At 41.9% G+C, this 27,125-nt stretch overlaps 1 protein-coding gene across 1 annotated transcript in view; it reads right to left on the bottom strand.

Annotated features, from left to right (window-relative positions):
- The window catches only part of LOC126356004 (midnolin-like), a 217,612-nt gene extending 200,511 nt beyond the window's left edge, over positions 1-17,101 (bottom strand). The window contains exons 1-2 of the mRNA XM_050006650.1: positions 16,532-17,101; positions 16,175-16,262 (exon numbers count right to left, since the gene is read on the bottom strand). Of these exons, the coding sequence (XP_049862607.1) occupies positions 16,175-16,262; positions 16,532-16,815 (372 nt within the window). The 5' untranslated portion in view covers positions 16,816-17,101. The remainder of the gene's footprint in view (positions 1-16,174; positions 16,263-16,531) is intronic.
- Between the last annotated feature and the right edge of the window lie 10,024 nt (positions 17,102-27,125).

Here is a 27,125-nt window from a genome sequence, read left to right as displayed (position 1 = left end):
ATCCACCTTCCGTACAACCGATTTTATGTGCCCGTTTTCTACAACATTTAATACTTTCTGTTGATATTTTAACTAACATAAGCCTCAGGTTTACGACTTGAGTGTTTCTCTTTGATGAGATTATTTTACATTTATCCACATTAAAATGAGCTTCTGGTGAGTGCATCCAGCAGAAATAATTTACTGTCTTTCCGATCTCTCTACGCTCGCCCAGCGAGGATATTATGCTATAGACGCGTATCACCAACAAGCATTCAGATAGTATTGCCAAACCTACCTGATAATCATCCATGCAAGGCCGGCATTACTTTCATTGCTGTTGAAAATTCGCCGTTTTAACGCACTGGATACGATTAGTTACAAATTAAACAGCGTACATTTGAAGAAACTCATTTTAATCTTTACGTTGGTAGTACTATATATTTAAAAGCAGAACTAATTTACTAACTTATCTTTTGTGTCATGGTGGTTGTTTCTCAGCAGAGTAAGAGTTTCTACACCAAACGTGCATATGTAATGGTTACGTTTATGCATAACTTCTGATACCAATCAGAATTTTTATTCATTCGTGCGTTTCAGAATGATTCCTATTTTTAAGTCTTTCTGTATACTACGCCATTTTTCATTAGTTTTCATTTGTAAGGATCAGCTTTGTTCTGTTGATTTTGTTGCACTATATATAGAAACTCAATTTTTTATTATTATCGCTCTTTAAATATAGTTAGTGGCGTAAATTGGAGCCACTTATGGTACACTTCTGCAGTCAATTTTCTGTACACAGCATACATAGAGAATTACTAACTCATTAACAGTTACAAAAATGTTTTTAGGTGTTGTCAGAGCATGTAGGTCTTCCATGCCTTCGTACAGAAGATATTTATCTTCATCTGGGTCATGATTTGCTTCCGTCTAATTACAGTGGTGCTTATTTCTGTGTGCTACTAGTTTTCAGAAACATTACGTCAACTGGGCTGTTGGGTGCCTGACCTTCCTACTTCAAGGAGTCATGTCTCCCCCAAGTGGCTTCATAGTGTTCACATACACTGCCAGCGCCTACTACCCACTGGAATTCTAGATGTTTCTTACAACCATCAAACTATTGGGGTTCCAGCAATTCGAACGTCATCCGAATGTGAGAAGACTATTTTAGTGAACCAATGTTACATCAGTTATATGTGTACAAATGAGGATGCGAGTAAATCATCGAACGAGTTTGAGACCCTGCTTTAACAGCTAAAGCAGCAAGCAAAATTTAAGACTTTCATAATTTTACAATATTTTATCGGCTCTTACTATTTAACTATACTGTCTAAGCATTATAAGAAATTCACGGATTCACTTTAAAGTTTCCATTAATAGATATAAGCAAATATTAATCCAAACTTAATATCCTCTGTACAATGGCATTTCTGTACTTTTAAGTACACGTAAAGAGATAGTTTTAATTGTTTATGTAGGTTTGCTATCCTCAATGTACACTGTGCACGGAAAATTGTGATTAACATTTGAGGCTTTGCACAAATGGACCATAAGAAAAGTACAAGTTTTACCAAATTTCAGCAGTAACTATATGTAAAGATGAACACTCAAAAGTTTCGTGTTTTTCGTTTATGAAGTAATGAGAGCATAATAAAGCAGCCTTTCATACTTCAAAGCCAATACGAGAAACAGTACAGAAACATTTCCCGAAAAGCGTCGTGTAAAATACAAAGAAAAGCTTGACTGGTAGCAGAAAAGTTAAATAAACACACTTCACAAATCTTTTTTAATAGTGCTTAGTGCTTGCGTGATTTATAATAGTAAAAATCGGAATTCATTGAGTTTCATATTATGGTTTGTCGATCCACAGCTCTCAATTCAGAAAAACACAGCTTTTATCTGGAGACTGGCTCAATGTGTCAACGTAAGTCTAATTTTCAAGATACACGCACAACTTGCAAAAACAAGCCGTACTTCATAGGCGTTGCTTTTCTGACCCCGTGTCCATTTTTATAGAGCAGGTTTTCCTCCAGGCTAGAATCCAGCATTAAGCTCACCTTACCTATGTATCGTCATATTCCGAGCATCCGTTCTTTCACAGTAGTTTCAGTCCCAAGTCCTTTTCCATCACTTTCGACTGATGGTTGCCGCGTGCTAAAAGCTTGCACACTACACAATGGGCTGTACGCTAAGCACATTTGCTGCTGTTGTGCCGCCCACACTTGTTGCAACCTACTACTTTATATTTCGCCAATGGGAAAATAATCTTATCCGCAGCAGTCATAAGCTCTGTTTTGAACAAAATGGGGGTGCTGGTACGACTGTAGTTTAATGCTTACTTTATTATTCCACTCTCGCTTGCTCTTTGTGGCATACGCGAACGGTTGTTCACCTTGTGCCTGCTCCACACTGGAAGGCCGGCGCAGCTTTCCCACGGTCGACACCTGGCTGGAAAGAAGGCGCGGGACGGTCCGTGACCCGCCAGCCCTGCGCCCAACCTCCGGACCCCTACCGCAGGTAGCAACGCCACAGCCCATCACAGACCAACTACGCCTACCAAAAAGTTTCTCACCATCTTGGATCCAGTAGCCCGACTGGACCACTAAACAAAAATTTATTCACACTGACTTCAATCTTCACAATTACTATTTCCGCATTCTACAATTTGTTTTCTGTCTACCCAAACACGTATGCCCAGCTGTTTATCCAGACAGCGTCATCTACACTGGGTTATTTTTTCCACAAAAATATACGAATTCATAGCTTATTTTCTATTTAAGACTGTCTTCTAGCTTACCTGAGTAAATCGTTCGGATGAAATTTTACAGGCTGGCTTGCTTTTATTCGTTTTCACAGTTTCACAGCGTCTTACCTGCATAGTAATCTGAAGAATTCAAGGACTCCTGGTTTAAAGCTTACGATTGTATTCAAAATTACAGGTAACCAAGATAAATGTGTATCTTAATATAAATTTAAATGGCAACATCAATAGGATTCGATAAAATGAGTATACATCCACTTTGCCTAAAGAGATATATTTGATTATTTTTTGGCAGAAACAGTGATGCATGTTTCGCCCTTTTTCTGTCATTTTACATTTGATGTGTGTTCTTCGCTGGCTCTAATTATGTTCACTGTTCATCCCAACGTTCTCAGTCACTGAGAAACATTTTTCGCTGCTCACTTGTTCGTTTTGTTTTTCTCCAGCGTGCCGCCATTTTAACTGTGAGCGGTGGCAGTAACAGACTCTGAATATGGAGCTGTAAGTTTTTTACTGAATATTTTCTGTGTATGAAAACGAGATTTCAGACGGAAAAACGCACAGAACATACCACTGGTACCTTTGCGAAAGCATTAAAAATAAATATTCCGATTACTTTGCATATGGCAAAAACGCATGAAAACAAAGCTACCACCTCCACCTTTGCAGCTAGCGCAAGCTTCAGACGAGGGAAATGTGCACATGTACTTTTTAGGCCTAAAATACGATAGCACGTGGCAATATAATTTGTACCAGCGATAGTTGCACTAGTGTCCGGGATACAAGCCGTTGTTAGTCACCCCACCAGTAAAACCCCAGCCCGATTCTGCACAAAACGCAATACTTTTAGCTTCAAACTCCTGACTGCTTCAGATATGAGACATCAGACGTTTGATTAGATTAATTTTGGTCGGTAATTATATGAAATATTGAAAATCAAATCTGCAGCCCTGTAAGCCGTTAGACAACCTACAACTGGGACCGTAGTCCATGAATCATGAACCGGAGTTTAGCTGCTAAGAGATGACTAATCCATTCCACCACTAGGGCCTTCGAACTGAACTGCCTTGGCCTTCTCATTACATTTTTCTGCAAACTCTTTAGTTTCATGAAGCGAATGGCACATTTCAGCAATACCTACATATCGGGATACACTGCGGCAATAACGCCAATAATTACACCGCTAAACAATACATGCTTTCAGCAAACGAAGGGAATAAGCTACTGTAATTGTGAAACAGAACGACACATTACTATCTACGTTATAACCCTGACTATTAACTTTCGTGTAGTCATCCACTGAGTGCTGTGTTAGACAAATGCGTCGTTTTTATGATGTATTGCAATCTGGTTATAGCACTCTTGGTAATTCAATCAATATCACAATCAAAGCCCGCACTTAAGAACGGAATTACTCCGGAAATCAAAGCAGCCGGTTCATGGTAAATTACTGTGCAAGATCTGAAGCTTATTTCTTATCTACAGTGATACCGCCACCTGTTCCCGAAATGGCTGTTCCGCGAACGGTTATAAGGTAAGGCTCAGTAACTGAAGTTTTCATTCCACTTCTACATCGTAAACAATGTTACCTGGCCCGGTACCATAACTGACTATACAATAGCTGCCTTGGACATACGAAAAAATTAAACTATCGCTCCTTTCCGGGAATGGCTGCGCTTTCTTGGTGCACTATCTGGACACAAACACTAGACTTATTTTGTTAGCACCTCAGCCATGCTGGCGACGACGCCCAAGAACGTGAATGGAGCCTTCCTGTGCTACAGCGTTACATAATGTTTGACTATTATAAGCACAGCGACGTAAAGTCCCCTTGCAACAAGCAGTGACGCTAAATGCAGATTGAACGCTTTGCCAGCATTATACGACTGTTTCACTTTATAGGAACTTAACATTCGCGTGCTTTAGCAAAGAGTAACCTATTCAGTAATGAAACTTCCTGGTAGATTAAAACTGTGTGCCCGACCGAGACTCGAACTCGGGTCCTTTGCCTTTCGCGGGCAAGTGCTCTACCATCTGAGCTACCGAAGCACGACTCACGCCCGGTCCTCCTCACAGCTTTACTTCTGCCAGTATCTCGTCTCCTACTTTCCAAAGTTTACAGGAGAGTTTCTGCCAGGAAGTTTCATATCAGCGCACACTCCGCTGCAGACAAATCTCATTACGGAAATATTCAATAATGCCATCTAGGCACTGACGCCAAATGACGGATGTGCAGGGACACCTGTATTAGTACTCCTCGGTTAACCAAACGCAAATTTAATTGCAGAATATCACCCCAGATCAGACAAAAATGATAGTTTACCCGATGGAATGACTAGGCAACTTCATAAAATTCAACTGTTGCTCAATAAAGACACGTCCATTGGGTTGTCAGATGAGCCCCATGTACCGTTTATACTGGAAGTACCTGGGCAGACAATATGTAAAGAAAAATAGGAACTGCTGAATACGTAATTAAAGATATTGAACTGGTAAATGCACAATTGATTCGCGTAAAAAAAGGTGCTTACGAAAGTTCAAGTGACCATGAATCTGATAGGCGACTGCAATTTTTTAATTATTTCATACAAAATACAAAGTTTAATACTATCGCCACCAGCGCGATGCTGGAAAAAACTTGTCCCCGGTCATATAAGAGTTAGTCGATTGCAATCATAAAACCGTGAACATTATTTTAATTTTAATGCAACACGAAAGAGGGAGCACAAAACTGATTTAACAAATGGGAGGGGAAAACAAAACTTAGCACCAGGGAAACATTTTTGTGGTTATTTAAACGGTGATTCGTAGGCAGTGACTTCCCGACACTAACGAAGGTTAACTCCCTAGCGCAGCCACCACCCCCAGTCAGATAGTGGTAGAAGGGTCCAGTGGACAGCCCATCGAAAACTGAACACAGATCAAGAATGAAACCAGAAAGGTGTACTGAACAGTGAAAAAAGGCAAAATAGAAACAGTGAATATCAAAGCATAGGAAGTGCAATATAGAGCACCTTGGAAAAGCAAAGGCGTCGTGGATGAATGGTCAGTGATGGACTGCCAAGGGGGAGAGCCGTGTTCACACCTTCATGCCGAACTTTTTTCTTCGCTGCTTGTTTTATTGTAATTTTGTGTGTCGTGGTGTAACGTTCGTTTGCAACAGCGAGGTGTAACGACACTATTCTGCACAAATACTGTATTAGCAGCCGAAAGGGAGTGCCGCTCGAATGTGGACAGCAGACTTTGATGACAAGGCGAGAAGTCAACCGAATCCTCTACCGGAAAACACGTCTGGCGAGTCCTACACCGCATTAGTAACAATACGTTTGTCAAGAATCTCTTACCGACGCATCCAATTTGTACGTCTGTAACTGAAAGAGATGCCCTCTTGCCCGATATAGGTATTAGTATGAACGTGAATGACCACTCCCAAGGAAATTACGAAACAATAGTTCGTCACATAAGCTGCAACAAATGAACCCAACAGTTTCATAATCACAGGTTCTCTGTGCTACTGCCAAAAGATGTTTTTAACGTTTTTGAAGTTTCGTTCCGTTTAGGTAGTTTTGACTAATTCGTTCGTTGTGACATAGTTCACACCCGTTTGTTTTCATTTCTATGAGACGTCTACGTGGTATTTCGCCTGCTTATTATGCATCACATTTAGACATGCGACGGTAACTACCACAAGACTCATTCTATAACCAACGTATAGTATGGAAACTGCAAGACTACAGAAAGAGAAACGTTTCAATGACCAGACCGTCGGTTCATACTGTGAAAAAACAAAAGTAAATGGCACGAGAGAGTTCTGAACACGGGTCGTCGGGATTATAACACAACTCCGTGACCAGTTAACTAAAACGCCGTGGCCGTTCAAGTTCTCTTCATATGATACTTAAGATTGGACCGTTCACGTTTTTCACCAAGACTGTCACCCCAATACATTTGCGGCCCGCTTCAGACCTCCGAGAAAACCTCCGTACAGGCTTTACGGGCAGTCACTAAAGGGGCATAAATTTCCACCATTCCGAGACCTCCAAGCACAACCACCAGCTCCTACCAACAAAATGTATTCGCTGATCCTTATCGAGAATTGAGAACAGACAAAGTAAACATCTGCCGGGAACGCTTGTTTATGGAAGTCCTGGGACTTTCAACGGGGGTTTGACACCGCGCTCTCCCTACACATTGTAGGAAACATTCCAGACGTCCTTATGCCCAAATGTTTGGCCTGTGTGGACAGGGGTCTTAAGTGCACAACAGGACGTAAAGTGCTCGTAATCCGCCGATTCCTCAGGGTTTTTACTACGTGTGTCCCGTTTCTGTGTTCACCATGCCAACCGCCTTCAGTTTTATTGACACCGGATGGCTGGATTTAACGCGAGTGCCGCCTCCATCTACCCAAGTGTCCGGTGTCAAGAGGACAGCATACTGCTCAGGTAACCAGTTCCATTGCAGCCGCGAGAACGCTATTACCTGCGCACTCCCTCAAAGTGAACGATCTTCGAAAGAAAACAGCTGCTCATTGTGAGAGGATCGACCAATTTCCTGACTTTCTGAAATACTGAACATTTCATTGGGTGCCACCCGCTCGGTGACAAAAATTACACAAGGTAGCGCCATGGGTTCCAAGACTGTTAGATTCCCGAACAGAAGGACATTCGCATGCAGTGCAGTTAAAGTTGACTTTAGAGGAAGGATCCGGAGTTCCTTTAAATGTAATAACTGATTAAAGTTTGCTCCATTTTGATCCTGAGAGCAAACAGCAGAGCTCAGAGTGGAAATCTCCATCACCAACCCCCAAAATAGCAAAAGTGGGTGCTTCTGCTGGGAAAGTTATGGTCACATCATTCTTTGATATTTATGGAATGATTTATCATCATGTTGTACCTGCACACACAACTGGAAAATACCATAGGGATATCCTGAAAAACATTTCAAGTCCATATCACGCGCAAAAGACCACATTTTCGTGAAGCAGGCTGGATAGTGCACCACGATAATGCGCGGCACCACATTGCCAATGTTGTTGCTGAATGTCTTACAAAAACCAACGTTAAGAGCATCCTCACCCTCCTCCCTATAGTCCGGATTCAGCCCCATGTTCTATTCTCTAAAATGAAGAAAAGCCTTCGTGGGAGGCATTATCAAACGTCAGAAGCAGTGCTGAAGGCTGCAGAGGAGATTTTGAAGGACCTCTCAAAAAATGGTTTCCAGCATGTATTTGAAGACTGGCAGAAACTCTGGCACAAGTGCATCGCATTCATGGGAGAATACTACGAGAAGGACCATCAAATTATGAGCATGTGAAAAGGTATGCTGTCAAAAAACCAAATAAATATTGGAACAGTCCTCGTACAACTAATTCTTCGCGGACTAAATAGACAAAGTATAAATCAGATACTGATCGACATTCGTCCCATACTTAGCAGCTGCCCACTTAGTAGCTTGTTTATGTAACTGTGCTGAGGTGCACGTTTTAACTAATTCGCTACCCCTTAACTGTTCACCACAGTATCTACACTACATCAAACTTATGCGGACACTCCTACTAAAGCGGTATTTACCGCCAGTTTAAACGATGGCATGGTTTTAATGCGTTGCCACTAAAGTAAAGTCCAAAACGTGAAGACAACCACAAAGTCGCGAACAAACACGCGGTAACGGCAAAGGTAGAAGCACTACGTCCAGTGACTATACACACCCACACACCCCTGAGACGCATAAAGAATGCTGAAATGGGGGGCGAGCATTGTGTTGTCAGTAGAAAAGCAATAACAGCAGCACAGCTCGGTCAAGAGAGCTCAGTTACAGGAACATTTCAGTTCTTTACAGCTGTCCAAGTCGATTGCTCGTGCGATGTAACTGAAGTGGTGACTCAGAGCAACCATAGTTAAACAAAGACTAGGCAGTTCCGTACTGAACACTGCAGTGCAGTCGTATAGTGGAACTGCAGCTCATCACCGACACATTTATGTAGCCAATGGTAAATAATGCTTCAGTTTTAAAGAGCGTCGGCAATGGCGGCGGATGCCTGGGAAGACAAGAAGGGTGGGTTTGGAGAATGCCTGGAGAACTTTACCTACCATCGCGCATAGTGCGGTTAATGAAGTACAGAAGATGTGGATGTTACGGTATGGGAGTGATTTTCGTGGTTAGGGTGTAGTCCGCTCACGGCGCTTAAGAAAACGTTAACTGCGAAATATCACAGCATTGCTTACTGCGAACCTGTGAAGGCACAGCTTGAGGACGACGATTGTTGGTAGAAGCATCACAAAGCGCTGTGTCAAAGCTTCTGCGAAGCAATGGCTTGTAGACATTAACATTCCTGATATGAACTTGTTTGCCCAGAATCACGACCCGAATCTAACTGAACACCTTTGGACTGAGCTCTAATTCGCTCCAGACCCCAAGCCTGCGATAAATACCACTACCTTCTACGCTTTCGCCTGTTTAAGAATGGGCTGCGATTCTTTCAGACATCCAGTACATCACAGGAAGTGTCCCCCGCAGAGTTATAGCCGTGGAAGGTAAACGGTGGACATCTATATTAATGTCTAATAATATGGTTTAAGGAGACTGTATCCCTGACAGTGAGGTTTCTATAATAAGGGAGGTACAGAATCCGTTACCTCGCAAGGATGATAAAATCTACCTGTGTTGCACACTAAGAGCGTCTCTGTGTTGCAACTTTAAGCAAACGTGGACGAATGATATCCAGCTATAATGACTGGAGGAAACTAATTCCATCAGAGGTGAAAAAAAACACAACCCAGAGAAGCAACCGATAAGTTAAGCAGCATATGTGATTCACGAAGCCGTGTTGCTGGCGGGCAGAAAGAAATGAAATGCCCGCAACGCAAGAGACGGGGAGGGGAGCGGGCGCTGCAGCAGGATGTCGCGCTGGCGGCCACAGTCGACCGGCCGGCGCGACGGTCGATAGCCGTTGACGTCACGACCAGCCGGCCCGCCGCAGCAGCCGGCCGCCGCCGCCACGACGACCAAGGTCAGCCGGCCGCGCTAGCAGCCTCTCCAGCGCGTCGTTGCGACACGCGAGAAAGGCCCCCTGGACGCCTACAGTCTCGACTAGGCACTTCACCTCCAATCCCAATAAAAATATTTCAGTGCTCACTGACCCAGTACTTTAATAGCATCTAGCGGCGTTTTTAATGTGGGCACTATTAAGCTGCAGTGAGGTACGTACACGTTACACGGTCTGTCACCAGGTAACTGGCTGGGGTAGTCAAAAAATTAGAGGAACGCAACGGCATTGTTCAAACCGACCTTAGAATTTATTTCTGCATTACCTTGTTATATCCTCTACCTCCAATACATAAATAATAAATCTAAAAAAAAAAAAACATGGCGCGTTCTCATAATGGAGCTTCTCAATTCATCAGAAGTTTGAAGTCAGCACAGTAAAGTTATATACGCAAGCAACCACCTACCAATAACTCACTGAAGAATTCGAACATTAAGTGGGATTGTATCCGCGTAGACATAAATCCCACAACGTCACGAAAGAAATTCACGAACGGGATAACGAAGCAGCAGAAAAATCATTTACCCACCAGGAAGTATGGTTTACACTATGCCAGCAATTCGGCGAAATAAGTTATTTAGAAGCTCTACTTCGGGGCCAAGTAGCGAATAAGTAAACGCGCATTCACAGATCTGGTTGGCAGTCATGTGTCCACTTGTCTCATGTGCGCTGCAACATGATTCGGTATACCGGAAGAGTTGGTAGAAGAGATTGAAACTAAGGAGATAGGGAAAATGGGTTGGGCAAAGATTTGAATGAGCATCCAATTTGCTTCTGAAAAAACAACTGCATACCGACCTGATACCTCTGATTTTCTGTTTAATCTACTGAAGCCCCTATTTTCCCGTCTTTCCTGCTATCTTTTTTTTATTTTTGTGCAGAGGACATTCCACGTGGCACAAAAACAAAGAAACAAAAACCGTTGTACCGTCACGGCAACGAGCCATGTTGCAGACCTAAAAGTAACAGTGACTAAGAAGAGACAGCGGAACGAAGACTTCACACGGGTAGTGAAGCTCATAGGCAAGTGAGCTGGGCTGGGGAATCCATTTCACTGACTACGATTATTCGATCTTCCCGATCAGACAATTTTACTCAATTTTACTAGACGTCGTTCAGAAACTTTTAGTTACTACCTCATTTGACATGGCTAAATTACGGCCTAGTGTGAACCAGGCTATAGTTTTTTTTACATTCGTCACAGACAAGGTTAACTAACAGCAGTCAAATTTGAGTACAGAATTTGTGCTACCATGTTCACAACGTTCTTACTTTACACCGTACAAAATAGATCTTAAAGCTTTCTTTTTACATATACCAACTACTGATCATGTCAGCATTAGGATATTAACTAAGAGCTTTGTTATACTTTCGAGTCCTACAGTATCTTAAGTCACTAAGATTTAGTGCAATCAAGACAGTTTAGTGCAGTTTGAATTCATTTACCCATTCTTCGAGTCCATTAGACAAAACAATGGTAATTCGTGGCTTAGTTTGCTAAAATATTCTTCAGTTGCTTCAATGTTATATCAAACGGTAATTGGTAGTCTTGTGGTACGATGCACTTCCGAAGTCATTCGCTAGGTAGCGATATTTATAGCACAAGCTGAATGTATTTAAATTTGCGTTAGTATTACTTAAGCTTTCTGCTTAATTTTGTAGCTTGCTGTCATACAACAGTACTTTTTTTAATTGCTTACATTTGCTTTAATGCCCGCTTAGCCATGTGATACATGCTTCTATAGTCTACAAATGTTTATTATAATTGATAATCCTCGTAGCTTTATTTACATATCGTGGATTTACAGGACAAATGGCAGTTCTTACGTTTGTATCCGCTTATATTGTCAAAGTTCGCGTGAAAAGGCAGAGTAATGTTTCCGTGTCACTGCGTGTTAGGTGAGTTCGTGGACGGGTAATTAACGTATGGTCCTTAGTCAAAAGACTTGTTTGATGGGGCTCTCCAAACTAGCCTACCTTGTGCAAGCCTCGGAGCCAAATGAAACTTAACTAGCTGATACATTGAAAGCTCGGACTTTCCTGTCAATGCTAAAAGGTTGTTAGTTTCTTATTTCTGTCGAGAATCTCTTAATTCAGTCCTCTGAGACTGAATCGGCTCCTGGGGTATTTACCTGACTATACGGTATCTCATGTAATGTAAATGGATTGTGAAGATACGGACACTCCTACGGCTAAGAGACAGCGTGTTTATTTCAAGTGTGTGTTGGTTGATTTGGAGGAGGGAACTAAACAGCAAGGTCATTGATCTATTTTAACTGATTAATAAAGCTTTTACTTTGGTACATATTTCTAACGAGCGCTTGATCCGTTTACACTACATACCATGAAATATGTTCCAGCTGTAGCCGAACGATAGCTATTCTACGATCTTCTCGGAACGCCAGACTTTTCCGCAGTCTATGACTAGTACGTCACGCACGTCCGGCTATTGAACTGTAAACTGATGTAATTACTGTGTCGATAAAAGCGAGAATTACGTGTCAGCATGCATCGGAAGCATTGTGAAAATGCAACGTCTTTATTTCGCAGAAAAGGCAACGTACTTCTCTTCGGTTCAACGCCACTGCTGGTTTATAGACACGTGAAAAAGTTTGTCTACCGAGTTACGAGAACCAGTACCTTTACTATTACCAATGCGAAAAATGTCCCTATATGTATATGTTTTATATGTTGCACAATATTTTCCAGTTGCTGGCTTACATATTTTATATATATTTAAAGGCGATACAAGTGGCTGTAGCCAATATATCTAGACGATGAGTCAGAAGGATTAAAGAATAACTACTGAATGAATCTTTCGAAACATGTGTTCTGACAGACCCCTTTCTCAATGCAACTCAAAGATAAGTCTTAGTGTGACGAAAAACAGAGCCCTTTTATAAGAAAACCAGCTACACCATCCAACTACTGCAGTCTAGGTCATGTCAACTACGATCCCAAAGCAAAATACAATAGGTTCGCAATCAACCGTCGAAAATGGGACACCAGCTCTAACTTTACAAATTGGATGGTAAGTACCCAACGTTTGGAGTGTGTACTTGGTACTTCATCTTTGAAATTGAAGTCCCGAAGTTGGTGTTGGGACACCAACCAGCCACAAATTTACTTTCAGCCCCTTTATTCAAACGGTATCGTTACTGGTTTCGAATCTTTGTGATACATCCTCAGGCGGTTTACACGCTTTCTTTATGACATGGTGTGTTTTTTACAGATTGTCCTAAAATCAAAATACAGAACTATAAACACGCCACACACATGGTTGCATTACAGATTTTCGTTGCATGTGACTTCAAATGTCCGTTTGGTGTGTGTTTTAACATTCGTCCAACAGATGTGAATGCCTGAAGTCCTGAAGTGACTTATGTTAACGTACAACAACGCGCTGGCAATTTTCAGTGCGTATATTGAAGGTCCCTACCGAAAGTAAATCGTGACACCAAAGAATCCTGCAGTTTCAAAACTTTTCGTAATATTTTGGTGCAAACACTTTAGCTCAGTAGTTAAATTAATACTTGCAGGCCTATAGTAACAATGCTACCTTAAATAACGTTGGCAAGGTTGCAACAGCTTTGCTCATTGGCCACGAAGTAGTCGCGTCTCTTAATAGCTTTTTAACAGTAATTCCGTCAGATTATGTGAGGTTAGTCGAATGACTGGCGTATGAACTATGAGGTTTGTTGTCGCATGATCTGACTTTTTCGTGTTCAGGTGGGGTGAATATTACCACTGTAGAATGGTAGCCGCGAATGTTTTGACTTTGTCATTTTGAAAGAGGTAACATTAGTATGTCCCGATAACTAACCCGTAACATCAAAGTCTTGGTGAAACTTTCCGAAACACTGCCGAACTATACGGTTACGACATACTTCGTGCGTTACAAGTCTCAACATAGCTGTCGCTGCAGATCTTCCTCAATCGCACAGTTAAAGCGCTACGTTAATTGCAGAGGCAGAAACCTATGGCAGCTACAGTGCACCTGTCATTTCAAGGCTGCCTTACAAGCATAATCAACCGAGACCATATACAGTAGGCCCATAACTATAGTTACAGCATCGTATAGTATATTTTTAACAGCAATTAATTGCGGCACGCTTTCCTGAATTTCGTGGAAATATTTACGGGAAATAATGAAGGGGAGCTGTCCCTCCTCATTCCCTCGAGGGAATATTCAAAACGCGCTAGCTTTCTGCCCTGCCACATACTTATAAATTCAGTATCACTTTGAAAACACTAGAGTATAATGGTGAAAACAGTAGAGTATAATTGATACTGACTAACGGCGAGTCTAAAAAATAACTAGCCATTAACTACGAAATTAACTCTTATGGATGTGCTCTAGGTACTCGTAATGATCCCACACTTCTCACATATGACTGCGAGCACGATACGAAGTATTTGTTCTTGACTTTATTCTCTGGTAAATCTTAGCAATAGGCTCTAGCGAGATTCCCCACTAGCGTTACATTTCAGGATGCACGTTGTCCTAACGGAAGGCCAAGAATTTTAACATGCAACCTATCATTTTAGCTAGTCAAGACTGGTGCGATACCAAAAATATAGCCGTGTCTTTAAGAGTACCGATGTGTTCAGTACCGTGCACGAGGGCTTCGGTATCTGTCTATTACAAGTTTACTGAGATTTTAGTCTCCTGTTGCACTGTGTTCCTGAACAACTAATTTCGGTTTGTACATTATCTGGAGGGCTTCATGCCTTACCCGTATTGACCCAGGGTGCCACATTCGTGATACCTTTAGGACCCCATTGTCTAGTCACAAATGTACTATTTATCAGCTATATTCTTGAGGTTATCAACACAATGTGACTGCGTTTTTATTTGGGCTGATTAAGTAAAATTCAATGTAGTATTTCTTAGATTTTGTTGCAAACGTCGAGTCCGCTTGTTCTTTGTATCATTGATAGTGGAGAGCTGTAATAATGCCGGTATAGGATTTCTTCTATTTGGAATCACTAGCTCTTCTCTGAATGAGCAACTTAGCAATGTTACCACATGTATTGAGAATATGTTAAGAGACCTTCCACGGCAAACTGTACATTGATGTATTAGCGACTGTCTGAAGGGTGGCCTCTGATCCGCTGGATTACACTACTATAAGTGTCCAATGTTGTGTATCTAAACCGTCGAAACAAATTTGCACCACAGCTTTGAACGTATATCCCGCCGCCCAACCAAGTTTACATACACTGCCACACTACCAGGTAAGTGTCTTGAGGCTTCTTACAGCCTATCACAAGCCCTTTTCCGATACCGAAATATGGAGTGTCACCGTATTGTGCGAGATCCTTTGCCTGTTTGACGGCTTTACAACAGTTCAACGTCCCATTCACATTTTCGTGCGGACCACATGTCTATATTTGGATAAGAAGGAAATCGGCAGCGTTCTGTTACAAGGAATTACTCTAATGTCAAAAGATTTAGGGAATTCGCAATAAGCCAGACCCTCGGTGGTCTGCGGGAATTTCCTCCCAAATGAGAGTCCACTGTCTTAAACCAATGCTCCACCATAAGCATGTATCCCGATTCGATACAAAGTTCAAAGGTGGATCATTATTCAGCAAGCATCTCATGTTATCTGCGAAACAAAGTTAAATATTTAATGAGTGAATCTGACGTACATTCATCTCGCCATTTTTGTTAATCTACTCGATCTGCCCCTGTTGGTCTTCAGTGCTTTGTCAGCTTTTTCGGCAGTTTTCCTGCTCAGGAAACTTTAGGACGAGGAAATTTTCTTCTGATATTCCATGAATAATAGACTTCTACCGAAGAAATGCAAATAAAACAGCACGGTATCCAACTTCCGTTTCTAACTATCCGTGAAACTGCTAAAACCTTGGTTATGCGAGTGAGCAGGACGACGGCTGTAATCCCATTCCTTCTAATACATCAATCTGCATGTGGCGAACCAAAGTCTTAACAATACACCTACTGAAAGAAGTAGCTTGGCAAACGGTGAGATGGGCCCTGCCAGGGTGTGGCCAAGGCAGTGGGTACCAAGCCTACCTCCCCTGCGGACCCCAGAGCACGACGCCAAGCTCCCGGGACAGGGAGATGCCCGCCGGGTGAGGGGGCGGTGGGGAGGGGGGGCCACAGCTTCTGCTCGGCGGACATCCAAGGCGTAGCAACAAAGCCACGCAACATGCGGCAACAGTGCACGGGGACCATCACCAAAAAGAAGAGCCGAGACATGTGAAGCCGAGAACCCACGATTTAAAACGACCTGCAAAATCTAGCCGCGATAGCTTAGCAACCCAAGGTAGAACAGTAAGAAAGGCGACAAGATACACAAACGTTCACAATTTGTCCGCTACCCCCAAAATGTGTAATGCTGAAGTATGACTGTTCTACTCACCAGTAAACCAGTCTCGACACTGGGTAATAAGGTTAGTCTGCTACCGTCCACAAGCTGGTTTTCTTGCAAAGTTCCTTCGCGCAGTTGCCTATAACAGAAAGGCTGTATCAGCACGCTCTAATGAGGTTCACAAGAAGTAACAACGTGCAGCTATTCTAAAAGGTCGCCCTCTGCGAAACCATGACGTCCCTAATTCTAAACTAATGCGCCCTGAATCTTAAAGAAAATACACTGTCCCTTATATTAAATAAACAACGCTTGGCCTATTCATTAGTTCCCCGTACCACTTCTCATACCAAGCAAACGCCACGTAGCCTACGCCGGGATGTTGCGTATTTAATAAGACAGCTGTCTCACCTGTCCCTGTGTAACAGGCATATGCGCTCCTTGGGCACTTTCAGCTTTTTCGAAATCAGTTTTTTCAGTGTCTCAACTGTGTCCGTCTTCGAAGCCTGCAAATCGAACTGCCCGCCCGTCGTCGGGGTGACCCTGACGGTCAGGCTTGATGACGACGACGAGGAAGACGCAGACGCCGACGCGGCGCAGCCACACCCCGGGTGCGGCGAGGTTGCCGTAGTCGCAGCAGCCTCCGGCTTCGCTGCTTCCGACGTTCCACCGCTGCTCGCACTGCCACTATCCATTGTCTGCGTGTGTCTGCGCGCACTCACGCACGAAGGAGCACACGCACACACTCTTTACTAGCCGTGGATAGCTTACTTATGTACTGCCTCGGCGCACAATTTTCCAGCAAGTGTCCGGTAGAAAAACTGAAAATTATCACAAAGTAAACGTAAAAAAAAAAGTAACCGCACTAACTACACTACTCCCTAGGACTTGTACCGCACCCCACCACCTTCCGTCCGCGACTGAGGCACGATCCAATCTCGTATCCCTCCCACCGTCCGTGGTGGAGAGAGGCGCGACAGTGGCGCTGCAGTCGTCGCTCCGTTCACTTGTTCAGTAACAACTGTGCGCTCTAGCGCCATGCAAGCGAACGTACATCCTACCCAAATATGAAAGTTATAATGCTTACATGGCTTTGATATAAATCTGTTAAGAAACCTAAATCGTAAATAAAAATGGATTTTGTGCCCGTAAAAGTTCTCAGCAGGAAAATAACTCCACTAAAACGTTTGACGAAGCATGCGAGAACGTCAGGGACAGCTCAGGTAGTTCATGTTAAACTCTGTAGATGGCGGGCTCAACGCCTTTAGTATTCGCTCATTAAATATTTAACTTTATTTTTTACAGAATAAGATTTTACTGCATATTTTGCAAAGAGACGATGTTAAAAGTTCTAAATGACAATGTTGGATAATAAGCGAAATGTTTCTACTGAGTGAAACTGTGATAAACTAATGCGTTCTTGATACCAGTAGATCTCCAATCCTGCTATAAATACCAGCCTCTAGTAATGCTCGACAACACGACAATTTTGCTTTTTTAATTTTCTCAAGAAAGGGTTAATTTTAATTAATTAACCCCATGAACATAATGTAAACATAAGTAATATTTCAGATGTGGGTTATTCCTGTAGTCCCCTACTCAGAACTCCAGGTGGGGACTATCCAAGAGGATGTCATTACCAGGAGAAAGAAATTTGGCGTTCTATGGATCGGAGCGTGGAATGTCAGATCCAAGGTAGGTTAGAAATCAAATAGTGGTAATGTAGGAGTAGGTTTAATAATGAATAGGACTGCGGGTGAGCTACTACAAGCAGCATAGTGAACGCATTATTGTGGCCAAGATAGACACGAAGCCCATGCGTACCTCAGTAGTACAAGTTTATATGCCTACTAGCTCTGCAGATGACGAAGAAATGTATGATGAAATCAAAGAAATTATTCAGATAGTGAAGGGAGACGAAAATTTAATAGTCATGGGTGACTGGAATTCGTCAGTAGGAAAAGGGAGAGAAGGAAACGTAGTAGGTGAATATGCATTGGGGCTAAGGAATGAAAGAGGAAGCTGTCTGGTAGAATTTTGCACAGAGCACAAGTTAATCATAGCTAACACTTGGTTCAAAAATCATAAAAGAAGCTTGTATACATGGAAGAAGCCTGGAGATACTAACAGGTTTCAGATAGATTATATAATGGTAAGACAGAGATTTAGGAACCAGGTTTTAAATTGTAGGACATTTCCAGGTGCAGATGTGGACTCTGACCGCAATCTATTGGTTATGAACTGTAAATTAAAACTGAAAAAACTACAAAAAGATGGTAATTTAAGGAGATGGGACCTGGATAAGCTGACTAAAGCAGAGGTTGTACAGAGTTTCAGGGAGAGCATAAGGGAACAAGTGACAAGGAGGGGGGAAAGCAATACAGTAGAAGAAGAATGGGTAGCTTTGAGGGATGAAGTAGAGAAGGCAGCAGAGGATCAAGTAGGTAAAAATACGAGGGCTAGTAGAAATCCCTGGGTAACAGAAGAAATATTGAATTTAATTGATGAAAGGAGAAAATATAAAAACGCAGTAAATGAAGCAGGCAAAAACGAATACAAACGTCTCAAAAATGAGATCGACAGGAAGTGCAAAATGGCTAAGCAGGGATGGCTAGAGGACAAATGTAAGGATGTACACGCTTATCTCACTAGGGGTAAGATAGACACTGCCTACAGGAAAATTAAAGAGACCTTTGCAGAAAAGAGAACCACTTGTATTTGTATTAAGAGCTCAGATGGGAAACCAGTTCTAAGCAAAGAAGGGAAAGCAGGAATGTGGAAGGAGTATATAGATGGTCTATACAAGGGCGATGTACTTGAGGGCAACATTTTGGAAATGGAAGAGGATGTAGATGAAGATGAATTGGGAGATATGATACTGCGTGAAGAGTTTGTCAGAGCACTGAAAGACCTGAGTCGCAACAAAGCTCTGGGAGTAGACAACATTCCAATAGAACTACTGATAGCCTTGGGAGAGAGAGTCCTGACAAAACTCTATCACCTGGTGAGCAAGATGTATGTAGAGTCGAAATACCCTCAGACTTCAAGAAGAATATAATAATTCCAATCCCAAAGAAAGCAGGTGTTGACAGATGTGAAAATTACCGAATTATCAGTTTAATAAGTCATGGCTGCAAAATACTAACACGAATTCAATACAGACGAATGGAAAAACTAGTAGAAGCCGACCTCAGGGAAGATCAGTTTGGATTCCGTAGAAATATTGGAACATGTGAGGCAATACTGACCCTACGACTTATCCTAGAAGCTAGGTTATGGAAAGGCAAACCTACGTTTTTAGCATTTGTAGACTTAGAGAAAGCTTTTGACAATGTTGACTGGAATACTCTCTTTCAAATTCTGAAGGTGGCAGGGGTCAAATACATGGAGCGAAAAGCTATTTACAATTTGTACAGAAACCAGATGGCAGTTATAAGAGTCGAGGGACATGAAAGGGAAGCAGTGTTTGGGAAGGGAATGAGACAGGGTTGTAGCCACTCCCCGATGTTATTCAATCTCTATATTGCGCTTGTAGTGAAGGAAACAAAAGAAAAATTCGGAGTAGGTATTAAAATCTATATAGAAGAAATAAAAACTTTGAGGTTCGCCGATGAATTATAATTCTGTCAGAGACAGCAAAGGACTTGGAAGAGCAGTTGAACGGAATGGACAGTGTCTTGCAAAGAGGGTATAAGCTGAACATCAACAAAAGCAAAACGAGGATAATGGAATGTAGTCGAATTAAGTCGGGTGATGCTGAGGGAATTAGATTAGGAAATGAGACACTTAAAGTAGTAAAGGACTTTTGCTATTTGGGGAGCAAAATAACTGATGATGGTCGAAGTAGAGAGGATATAAAATGTAGACTGGCAATGCCAAGTAAAGTGTTTCTGAGGAAGAGACATTCGTTAACATTGAGTATTGATTTAAGTGTCAGGCGGCCGTTTCTGAAAGTATTTGTATGGAGTGTAGCCATGTATGGAAGTGAAACATGGACGATAAATAGTTTGGACAAGAAGAGAATAGAAGCTTTCGAAATGTGGTGCTACAGAAGAATGCTGAAGATTAGATGGGTAGATCACATAACTAATGAGGAAGTACTGAATAGGATTGGTGAGAAGAGAAGTTTGTCGCACAACTTGACTAGAAGAAGGGATCAGTTGGTAGGATATGTTCTGAGGCATCAAGGGATCACCAATTTAGTATTGGAGGGCAGCGTGGTGGGTAAAAATCGTAGAGGGAGACCAAGAGATGAATACACTAAGCAGATTCAGAAGGATGTAGGTTGCAGTATGTACTGGGAGATGAAGAAGCTTGTACAGGATAGAGTAGCATGGAGGGCTGCATCAAACCAGTCTCAGGACTGAAGACAACAACAACATCTTCATAATTGTAAAAGGTGTCGTATTGTACCTTTGGCACGCGGGGAGACTTGAATCAGGATGTGGATTCACGCGCAGTATCTTCATATTTGTAATAGGTGTCGTATAATACTTTGTCACGAAGGGAGAATTGAATCTGAAGGAGTGTAGAAAAGCTTGTCAGATGCTAGCGGTATTGGGTGATGGATCAAAGACAGTTCCAGCATGTTTTGAAGACGTGCAGTCCCTGCCCTTGCATTATTTGCAGGTCTGACAATGAGAACTGCTGATCCACCCTCTCGGCACGTGCACACGCGTTCGGACATCTGCACGGGCCTCGTTCAGCCAAGTCTGTGAGTTGACGAGCAGACGGCTGACGCACTACTCCAGAAGCTGGTGCCCTAACAATGGCTACCTATTGCTGCATGTGAAATTTAACTAACATTTTAATTTTTTCTTCAGACTTGGGAGGAGGTATCTATCACCAATCTCGAGAGAACTGATGTTATTTTGCGCACTCCACGCAAAGGAGGAAAGTATTTTGCCATGTGGTAAACAAGTGGAACTTTCCTATCTACCGCGATATACGAGTAGTTGCGGACTTTTGCAATGGATTGACGTAATTTTTTAACCCATTGACTTACTAATTTCTTTCCCCATAATCGACCGTATACACGCGACTTAAATTTACAAAAATCAGCATATTTTGTCTTACATACTTTTCTCAAAATTATGTAAGTTTTCGAAAGGAATTCTTTATAAATCTACTGTTACTGTTTACTGGAGTGATGAGGAATGAAGATATTGTTTTACAAGTTTTTCTTGATGTGACCGAAAAAATAAAGGCATATGCAACGCAACTAGACATTTCTCACACTCACTCATATCGTGTACCACTTTTCTTCTTCTTTGCAGAATACACAATTTCTAGTAGGTGCTTTCTTGATGACATTTGGGGGTGGGGGGTAAACCTTACTGAAACGTCCCCTTAGAAAAATCATACAGGACTGTGCTTAAACTGACACACAATATTTTTAGCGCAACGCAATCTGACTTCCAAAAATCCCTACGAAAGAATGGCCCTGACTAACATTAACCTAAACCTTTCACGAATCACTTACCCCACAAAAATCTTCGTTACTCGAACTACTGCAATACAGCGAGCGCCACTACTGCCAGCTAAATAAAAGATTCAAACTACGGAAGGCACTAACTACTGATAGGTATAGTTAGCAAATGAAAGATTTTAATAGAGAACAAACAGTGTATTTACCTTAATAGTCAAAATATATGTGGTAGTTCATGACATCCAGTCTTACAAATTACAAAACTCCGCCATCTGTCTCCCCACGTCCACCACTGCTGGCGGTTCACCTCCAGCTGCGCTGCGCAACGCTACGCGCTGTAAGCATCCAGCTGCCGCTGCCCAACACTACAATGGCAGACAACAATGCAAACCAGCCACAGACTGCACACAGCACAGCCAGCGATTTTCATACAGGGCGCTACGTGGCGTTACCAATAAGAAAACCTAAACAGCCTACTTACATAACAAAACCTGAAAACTATTGCTTACAACTCGCAGGATATCGAAAGAAATCGAGTGTGTTATACACCACTAAATAATCGATTTCACAGCTTTCCAGTGGAATATGTCAGGTCGTCTATTAATAGAGAAGAAGAAACACTGGTCGGCCTGTCTCACAGCCGGCAAGGTAATACGGATTTGAAACCTACGACCTCCTGTGAGCCGGCTGTACAAGGCAATGGGTTAATGATCGTTTAGAGCTCCTGAAATGTGAATGAGTGTGTTTTTGTAATAAGATAAGTGAAGAACTTACACTTTAATATTTATACGAGAATGTGCTTTTCCATGAGGTTTCGACCTGGTTGATCCTCAGTTCCTCGTACAATAAACCAGTGCTTCAGTATTCTGTCGCAACTGCAACTCCATTAGAATGTTAGCGACGTGACGTGTAAACTCCACTTTGTTTTGTCAAGAGAAGCAAATTTTAGCATGGCAACCAGAGAACTGTATGTGACACTCGAAATTCGCTACTGATGAATGAGTGGTTTTCAAGTGACAAACAAAATAGGGATTACATAGAGATGGCTGAAATGTTCCTACACATTATCCCAACTGTGGACCAAAGTGTTATAAAAACAAACAACACTGGTATACAAAGGAGTTCCCTTAAAATACACAAATACCATTTCCTGATGTAAGCAAAAATCGGTCATAATGTAGGTCTATCGTAAGTAACTGCAACGTCTTTTGTAACGAACTGTGGTTAGATGCAAAATGCAAGCCAGATGAAAAATATATTTTATTACAGACCACTGATGGTGCTTTATCTTAACAAAAATAAACGCATCTGGTGACAAAGACATACATTTTGTTGCAGCTGCGAAGTTAGATTTAAAATACCTTCAATAATTTCAGAAATATCTCAGAAAGGTGTAGGTCAATTTAAAGAATCGTAAAAGGGGGGGGGGGCATGACGAGTTGTATAAACCAACACTACAGGGAGCACCAGTAAATGTTGCTATTCATTACTGTAGATATTATCCATAATTGTGTTAATACATTATTTAAAGGTATTACGAATTGTACTTTACAAAGGCTCAAAACAGCCGGCGACTGCCACAATTTTCTTCCTAGCATCGTCCATATTTTCTCTCTAATTGTAACATGTACATTACTTTCAGAACAAAACGCTTATAAAAGGCCGTACTGAGCAACTTACTTGCGGTGAGACACAGTCGCGACTCCTGAAATTCGTCTCCCGTGGCCTCTGGCCTGTCGAGCATTTGCAGCAGTACTACATCCGCGCATAAATCACGAAAACCTACCGATTTGCCACCACACATGAACGGACCCAACCTGTGAGCAGATCAGCGAGTTGGATCCGACGGCTGGAGACTGCCCGTTAGTGGGAAACGACGGCCTTCACATCGCTGGGCCAGATCCGTGAGAGATCCGGTCAGTGGCGAAATCCGCTCGTGTGTGGCGGCAGCTATCGCAGTGTTCTGACGTTACGACCAATTTCAACCAAATTGAGCAACGCGGAAGTAGAAGACGAAAAGTTCATCACAATCGATATGTCCTTGCGCATAGCCAGATAATTAGATCTGTGGAGCTCCAATGTAGCTTAACAGAAAACGTCACGAAGTAAGAAAACCCAGGGAATAGGTGTAGACTCGTGGGAGGATAAACTAGTAACACGGTAAGTACACAGCTCAATATCGAAAATATTTAGGTTCAGATTGCGAGTAGTACTGCTGGTAACCAGGAACAAAAGTAACAAAAATGGTTCAAATGGCTCTAAGCACAATGGGACTTAACATCTGAGGTCATCACTCCTCTAGACTTAGAACTACTTAAACCTAACTAACCTAAGGACATTACACACACCCATGACCGAGGCATGATTCGAACCAGCGACTGTAGCAGCAGCGCGGTTCCTGACTGAAGAGCCGGCACAAAAGTAGCAGAAAGATATGCAAATGTGTCAGTAAGAAAAGAGCAAATGGATGTTCACTGCTGCGGGAAGAAAGAGCATTTACATTTGCTGAATTGTGAGAAAGGACAAAGAGCAATGAAAATGATAAAAATCGTGAGTGACAAAATATTTGCAATTTAGTTCTTTGGAAATGTTGTCTTTTTGAGATTTGTAGTATTTACTTAAAGGACATGACAACACTCTCGAATCTGCCGCTGGCAGCTCATATATCTGAACAGTTAATCACTGTTGATGCACTTCAAGCCACCTCTCCCCAATTTGTCAAAAGGAGTATATGAGAGCTCCACTCATTTTTGGGCAGACTCGTACCCGGAAACTTTAAATGCCCACAAGAAGGGTACTGTGGAAGGGTCAGTTACTCCCACGTTCGTACTTGGCATCTCTGTAGGCAGGTAGCTGGACGGTCTGATCCCTAGCTATGAGTCACCTGAGGTGGCTTTCTGGTGTACCGAAATTCGCACCCAGTGAAATTTGCAGCCAGAAAAGACAGAGGAAAGGTCCTCTAATCTCTCCATCCGATCTCCGCCCGGCAGGTAGAATCGCCGCTCGGCAGGTAGGAGAGCCGAAGGCCTTATTTTACGACAATCTGTGGCCGCAATACTGTTGCCAGCAACATTGCTGCAATGCATCAGTACCCACGCCATATCCGTCTCAGTTCTTGTCTGTAGGTGTTTGCCTTTCACTTTTAGCCTCGATTCTTCTTCCTCAACCGATAGTGCTTCTGTGTCAAGTCACGTGAAACAGCATTATTTCGTTTTTGGGGATTAGGTTCGTCTAATGATTTACACTAACAGAATACAGAAACAGCTACAGGTATGTAAAATTGGGCAAATGAGACAACCAACGAGAAATCCACAACGTGATAAAAACATCTGCAACCAGAGCGAAAGAAACAGAAAGTAATGTATACGAAGAGCAAACTCTGAAAACGGACGTTATCACCGCTATCGCTTTAGAATACTTGCAGTACCGAACAGAAATTTTATTGTGCATCGGTTATTAAGACGCCTGAACGTTTTAGAAGCTTCATCATGCGCTTTAAATGGGCATCACTTTGCCAAATGTTATTAATTTACTGCGATGGTTCTATACATTACTTTGCACGCCATATAACTCTGGTCTACTACTTTAATAAATTCTTTGAGCGCTTCCACCAAAGCATTGCAAATGCCTTCTACCAACAAGCATATAGATGAGAAATGAACTTCAAAGAAATAAAATTTTTCAGTGTGTCGCGTCTGGCAGCTCAAAAATGTGGAAGAGATTTTTACACATTTACAACCAAGTTCCTAATTAATTACTTAATGTTGACTGGCTAGTTTCGGACTTCGCACATTTTCACAAGCCGCTTGTTACACAGAACAAAATCTGTTACGAGTGGATGCGTTGATTGTAGATGATAAAGGTATCACGTATAATATGGTTCATATGGTAACTATTTACGCATTTTGTATTCAGGATGTGTTTGGTGTGGACTGTTCTATTTAAGACACCTCACTTGAATGTATCTCAGACCTGCGTTCGAAGATGTCACAATTGTATTTAAAGCTTACTGTACCGTGTTACTTCAGTCATTACCCAGTATGATGTGATCTACGTGACAATGATATTTTATAAACAGTGGAGAATTTGTTCTCATTGGATTATACTGGCTTATTTATTGCAGGCATTATCACAATTTTGAGAGAAACACACTCGACACACACATCATTTATAAAGCAGTCGAAACATGCCAATATAACTATTCTGGCAGTTAAAAAAACGAATGCAACGAATGTAAAAAAAGCCCACGTTGGGCACACGGACGTTAAAGGGAAACTGGACGTGAAATGACTGAAATTTTCGAAAACATATTTTTGTCACCAACTGAAAGACAAATTTCTCCTGTTTCAAAAAATATCTACTTTTCAGATGTGGATTTGGTCTTAAACGCTCATTGAACAAATGTCTGCGAACCAGCCACGCTCATGTGACAGGCAAGGAATATCACCATAAACAGTTCTTGCCTTCCACAGTCATGGAAACAATGAAACCAATATACAGGGACCTTGCAGATACAAAATTACTTAGCAGACGTCTAAATGGCCATACACCAAACCCTAATGAGAGTTTCAACAGCTGCGTGTCGAAAAGAGTAACAACAAGTGTTTGTTCGATTGACAGTACTCATGTGTAATGGATGCTATGATCTGTTTCAGTGACGGTGTAATTAATAAGACAAAACTAAAGGACAAATTAGGCATCCAACCAAGAAATAATATGACGGCTGTATTCAATATCAAAAATTGTCAGCAAGTAGTTGAAACTGAAAGGGTTGTGAAAGCAAGCACTAAATGTCCAGAGAAAGGAAAAGACTCCTGAAAAAGTCTACAAAGGATGAAGAAGCAGCTGGCCAGCAAGAATAATGCTGCTGGAATGTTCTGAAAGAGGCATACGGTGAGTAAAAAACAATGCGAACACACTTTTCTTATTTTCTCGAAACTTCATTCTCAGGACATTAGGTACATATAGCTTCACAATGATTTGAGCTATGTTCACCAAATTCCTCCAAAGCGAATTGTCTATTATACAGAATGTCGTATTTCTTAAACTATAACAGATAAGTAAATAAACTTCCTTGTACAGCTTTAGTTAATGTCGTTCAGTGTTGGTACAAAACTGTGACTTGCGTCGCATTGTAGATCACGAGTAACACGCTATGACAGCGAGGTGTAGATAAGCAGCCCGTTGAACTTTAGGTCCCCTTAAAACGAGATATACAGGACACACAAACAGAAGCGAAAATAACCTTTCAATTTTCAGCGCGCACCACAGAGAATAATACACACTCCAATGACAGTATCGAGAGAAATTTCACTACTTTACAGCTGTCTGCAAAGGCCAATTGAAGGACATGCTAGAAGAAATCCCTGTACAAATCTACATTCACACGACTAAGCTCCCAGAGCAAATATTAAATCAACAAACATAATTGAGCAGCAGAAAAATCATAGAAAATTTCCTTAGCACCTTAATCAGCACATGAAAGGCACTCCACCATGCATCAATCGTCAAATAAGCGACTACAAACATATTCCTAGAAACCTTCAAGAGTACCTTAATCAGCATATGGGTCGCAAT

This window comes from Schistocerca gregaria, chromosome 1 (assembly GCF_023897955.1).
Source record: "Schistocerca gregaria isolate iqSchGreg1 chromosome 1, iqSchGreg1.2, whole genome shotgun sequence".
NCBI lineage: Eukaryota > Metazoa > Arthropoda > Insecta > Orthoptera > Acrididae > Schistocerca > Schistocerca gregaria.
The sequence above is the reverse complement of the archived record's forward strand: the minus strand, read 5'-3'. Positions and strand labels throughout refer to the sequence as shown.